Raw genomic sequence first — 5,740 nt, 5'->3', positions numbered from 1 at the left:
ACATCTTCGCCAGCTGTATACACCGGGAAAGCATACATTCACATCTTCAGTATCATGTTTTTATAACACCAACACACACTGTATCTTGTCCATGCTATATGAACTTTCATATTGAATTTCACCAGCAGTGTGACACCAAAAATGTCTCACGCATAGATCACTGCTTTTGTTCATTGCTGAACCAACAAACAACTCGAAAATCTTAAAAATGGCCCCAAAACTGCAACTGTGTAAATTTGAAAGAGGTTGCAACCTCTTCAACAAACAATTTCTTAAGAAGGTATTTGCAAGCAATAGCTTAGACAAAATGCAAGTGACAGCTACAGCAGCAGAGATGTCTGTACCAAGGGAAAGGAGTTATTCTTCGTGATGGGGACAGGATTAGTAATTAAAGCTCAAGTTTATGTAATGGTACAACAAGACGCATGTGAAAATTTCATTCATCAAAAAGAAAAATCTTTTTCGAAGTCATAATAAAAGAAACGGTGGAAAAAAAAACCATCATGTAAACATTTAACAGTTTCGTCATAAGTTTTAGTTCATTTATTCATCTACCAATATTGAAATATTTATCACAGCTTGGGACGTGTTTAAAGATACATAATGGGTTTTGAGCTTTACACTGATAACTTCTCAAATTAAATGCATTTGAAGCAGTCTTAAAGCCCTATAGTACACATACCAGTTCCTTTGTCTAACGGCTCCAATACAATGTGTACAACAAAACAAATGTCACCTCAAGTATCTCGGCGGTCACCATGAACACTTTTGAATACTACCGCATATAGAACAAAATAACTTTACTGTTTATGAAACGTAGCGAAACACTTCACAACTGTCGATCGACTGTTTAATGCTGCACAATGGTGTGTTCATCTTCACTTTGATTGCTGGTCCAGAAACGCTGTCAATGAGCGAACACATTGCTCATAACATTTATGGAAGCCTTTATCGTCACTGTCATAATACGGATCTCGAATTATTCTTTCTCCCTTTGGGTCAAAAGCACCTACGAGGTGTAACTGAGCTTTACTGCCTGCTGGTGCCTGATGTTTTAGGTTCTCCATGTTCTCGTCATCCATTCCAAATATATAATCAAACTGACTGAAGTCATCCTTTCGAATCTGCCTAACGGTATGTTTATAATCAATACCATTGGCCTCCAAAGTACTCCGAGCCCTTTTGTCCGGACCCTTACCCACATGCCAGGGCCCAATAGCAGCACTGTCAACAATCCATTTATCCGTAAGGCCTCTTTGCTTTAAAAGATTAAGAAACACAGCTTCTGCGATTGGTGATCTGCAAATATTCCCAAGACAAATAAAAAGTACAGCTTTCTTTTCGCTGCTCATTTTACGTGTTTCAATGTTCAATGTAACCGCAATTCCCAAACTAGCAAACACAATATCCCAACACTCGATCAAAGATGTTAAAATAAATTTTCTAACCAGGGTTGTGATATCCAGACAGCGCGATTCTCGTACCAACCTTATGAAATTCTCGTATTTTAGTAAAAATTCTCGTATGTTTTGAAAATTTTTTATTCGTACAGCTTTACAAAACCTTATTTACAAATGAATAAAACTATGAACAAGAATTTGTAATTATGAAACAAATTCGATGTCTACATCTTCTTCTTCCTGTTTCGTTTTATAAAGAGTGTCCGACGTCATTTTCTCGTACATTTCGTGTGTTGGCTTAAAAGTTACACATGTTCCGTTGTTTACTGGTCGTTATTTAATGTATTCAGAGGCAAGAAGTGCTCCATTCAGTGTACTGGTTTGGAGTCTGTTCCTGATTTTGGTTTTCATGAGGTTTACCTGAAGTTGAACATGAAACTTCAATAACCTGACAAGTATGAAATCATATTATTAACTAGTTATTAGCTTCATTGCTTTACATACCTCAGAAAAGACTCTTTCGCAGTCTGCATTTGAATGGGGTAAACTCAAAATTGAGAGAGCAAAACCGCTCAGTTGCTTAAATTCTTCAGATTCGTTATTTAATATATTCCACATTTTATCCGGTAATTGTTCCTTTTGTAGTGAGTCTGGGAGATAAGCCGAAACCAGAGGGAGTCGCCTCCACTGGTCATCTGTAGTTTGTGCTAAATCGAGATCTGAGGGAGGAATTATACATGGCAACAGTTCCATTAAAGGCATGAGTGAAGGTGTTGTATCTCGGAAACTTTGTGACAGGGCATTTGTAGGTTTGAGTGCCGCTAGTTTGGACAGCACTTAATCTTCCATATCATACCGTAATTTGATCTGGCACGAAGCTGTCTGTAATATTTGAGAATTAATAGCTCTCATTAGGTATGCCACACATAAACCCACAAATGTATAGAAAACAATAAAACACAAATTATATATGATTTCAGGCAAACGAGGTGTACTCACCACAAGAAAGTTCCTTATCCTTGATAAAATGTAGGTGATTCTTTACCTCTGGTGTGTCAACGTTCTTCAGAATTGTCACACCCAAATACAGTTGTGAATCTTCCAAATGATGAGCTGCATTTTTTGGGTCAACATCACTGAGATTTTTTCCCATGACATAAGTGCGTTTCATGAAATACCAAAGTATTTCTGTATAGAGAGCTCTAATCTTGTCATGAAGGTCAACAATTACTACTGCTTTAGACTGGGAATACTCGTTGAAAGTAGTAAATTTTGGTAGAATCCACTCTAAGAACATACAATAATTTTTGGAAAGGAGTCATGTAAACAGTTAAAAACTTGTTCAGCACTTAGAACTCGCTCAGAAAGCCATTTTTGGTTAGAAAACAGCATTAGAGCATCCCAGTTTTCCAGCACTGTCCTAACAACCGCGATCATTGACAGCCAACGTGCCTGTGAAGGATGTAGTAATTTGTGTGCTTCCAAGTTTAAAAATACCTGGAATAAAACATAATGTTTAGCCTATTTCCACACGATCGGACGTAAAATAAAGTCTATGAGATATAAAATGCTACAATACCTGAAATTCCTTGAACTCTGCCTGCCTCTTCACACTGAGATTGAAAAAACCACAAATATTCCTCGCGAGCTCATCACAAGCGCGCATATATGCACCGAATGACAAACACACTTCATTACAAAAATTCCCGGGCAGCTATCTCGGAATCTGCTTGCTACAGAATTACGAACTCCCATCATAGTGTTGCAACCATCTGCTCCAAAGCCAATAATATTGGCAAATGGAATGTTATGCTGTTGAAACATTTTTACTACACCATTGTAGAGATTTTCTGCAGTAGAAGCTTTCTCAACATTTAAGTCTCCATCTTCATAAACTTTATATAGCTCCAAAAACTTACTTTCAATACAACCTGTAAAAGGAGAAGTGATACAAAGTGGTAACTTAACGGGAAAATTTATTTTAGAATTAATTTGGTTATTATTTCAAAACTAGCTCTTACTATTACTCACCTGAATCTTTGTCATAAAAGTGGATCACCATGCAGGTATTTTTCACAGTTCCAATATCGGTGGACTCGCCCATCATTATGCTAAATTTGGCGTGTTGTAGTTTCTTCGCCAACACTTCTTTGTGTGACGTCCCAATAACATTAGAAACAACGGCACGTGCTTTGTGCCGTTTAAGAGTCATTGCCCTTGCAATATCCGAGTCTGGAAAAATATCTTTTAACAAACCGGATAAATGGTCAGCAGCTAAAAATGCCACATTATGTTCTGCTAAGAATGCTGATAATTTGATTTCAGCTTTAGCAACCTTCCTCGTAACTGGTTGTGCGTTTGTGACAAATTGAGCAACTGAAGGCAGTGGCACGGTAGCAGACTGCACCATGTTTAGGTGCTTCTTACTTCTGGAATGGTTTTTAATATTCTGGATTTCGGAAACCATGCTGGTATTGCAATATCTACATCACGCTATGAGCGGATCACTATTGCGCACCAGCCAATTACGTAAACCTGGCATATGTAGCCACTCATCACGAAATTTTTGTTGTCGATGGACAGCCGTTCTGTCTTCGAGATTTCACCTCTTTTTAGACGTTTTTTCTCCGGCGTGCACGAAAGTTTCGTGCTTGTGTTTTCATATTCACTGTCACTTCCCATTTCTCCACTCACAGTAACACACAGTAACCCGAAACACTTACAAAAAGAAACTACACAGTAAATAAATTCAGCTAAACGTATTCGTAATGACTATACGCGAAATACGCATTGTTAAGAGTATCGTTTGGTGAAGACGAAACAATACCGTCTGATGAAATGTCTTTCGTTTGTACTTAACAATTCCACAGTGTTGTAGGGTAATTATGTCTACTGTTAATTGCTTTCCAATAATATTCGATTAAAGTTCCATTTAGTGCTTTGAGATTCGTTGGCCGCTCTATTTATGAAACTTAACAATTCGAACTGAGTGAAATATGTCATACAAAGCAAAGTGATTCGTTATTGTTAGCTTATTTAATTTATTTTCCAGGGCCAGGCTTTCAACTAAGCCTCATTCTCGACTTTAATCGTTTTGTCATGGAAGTTTGGCGCTCTCTCTCCTGCCTGAAATTTGTTGATTGACAGAGACTGCATGGATTCGTAACAGTATCTAATCATTTTTAAAATATAACAGATGAATTGATTATTTTCCAAAAAAATGTGTATAATGTATGTTTGGTAAAAAATTTGGACCCGCCTCCATAGCCACACGACTTGGTGTGGTGTCACAAGCCACGAGCCCGCAACTACTAAGGTTCGAGTTCCCCCGTGGTCATGTATGTTTCTGTGATGTCTGTAGACTAAGTTAAGATAGGATAGGATAGAGTAAGTCGTCTGTAACGACTCCAGTCATCGATCGGATTAAACGCTAAAAAAAAGTTTTAGGCCAAACTTTTGCCTCGTACATCATACAAATGACGAAATTCTCGTATGCGTACGAGAATTCTCGTACATATCACAACCCTGATTCTAACATCATTTGACCTATACCGTTAATATCCACTGGTTTCACAATTGTTTCCCCAAACGTGACCTCACACAGTCACACACAATAACTACTACCGCGTGATCAGCTATCGATTGATTTATTGATTGATTTATTGATCCATTTCATCTACAGCTGCACAATGTGCAAGAGATATGTGGATTTTTTTGTTAATATTAACTGTTTTACATATAATATACCTTTGTACATAATAACACACATTAATATATCAATTAATGATGAATACTTAAATAAATGTTGTTACGCTATATACAGAGAGATAAAATACAAATGTTCTTCTGAATGAGACTACATTGGGTAAACACACAAAAATTTAGTTTTGTAGGTATTCATTTACTGTGTAAAAGCAGTGATCAACCAAGTACCACTTCAGTTTAGATTTGAAGTGACCAATGTTTTGTATGTGTTTAATGGTGTCTGGTAAGGCATTGTATAGTTTGATACTAGGATGGATAAGGCTGTTTTGAAATAACTTTGTGTTGGCGCTTTGAACATGTACATCCAATTTTTGTCTCGTATCATAGCTGTGTATTGTGTGATTTTGAGTAATGAGTGGTCTTTTTATATGTTAGTTTTGCTTTAAATACATTATATTTTCAAGTATATATATGCAAGGAAGTGGCAGGATCATCCTTTTTTGAAACAATGGTCTACATGATTTGCAATTATCTATACCTTCCATTATTCTTATAATTTTTTTAAAATTTTGAATGTTTTGATGGCATCTCCAGAATTTCCCCAGAACATAATCCCATACCAGAGGTGAGAGTGT

The 5,740-nt window shown here is 36.9% G+C and overlaps 1 protein-coding gene across 1 annotated transcript; it reads right to left on the bottom strand.

Annotated features, from left to right (window-relative positions):
* Window positions 1–528: 528 nt before the first annotated feature.
* LOC126473764 (low molecular weight phosphotyrosine protein phosphatase 1-like) lies at window positions 529–1,437 on the bottom strand. The gene has a single exon (XM_050101022.1). The coding sequence runs from the start codon at window positions 1,350–1,352 to the stop codon at window positions 879–881; it is 474 nt and encodes a 157-aa protein (XP_049956979.1). The 5' UTR covers window positions 1,353–1,437; the 3' UTR covers window positions 529–878.
* Between the last annotated feature and the right edge of the window lie 4,303 nt (window positions 1,438–5,740).

Source organism: Schistocerca serialis, chromosome 4 (genome assembly GCF_023864345.2).
Source record: "Schistocerca serialis cubense isolate TAMUIC-IGC-003099 chromosome 4, iqSchSeri2.2, whole genome shotgun sequence".
Classification (NCBI taxonomy): Eukaryota; Metazoa; Arthropoda; class Insecta; order Orthoptera; family Acrididae; genus Schistocerca; species Schistocerca serialis.
This window is presented reverse-complemented; position numbering and strand designations above follow the sequence as displayed.

Coding starts and splice junctions, on each gene's coding strand:
- LOC126473764 (XM_050101022.1), bottom strand. CDS start 1,352: ATGAGCAGCGAAAAGAAAGCTGTACTTTTTATTTGTCTTGGGAATATT.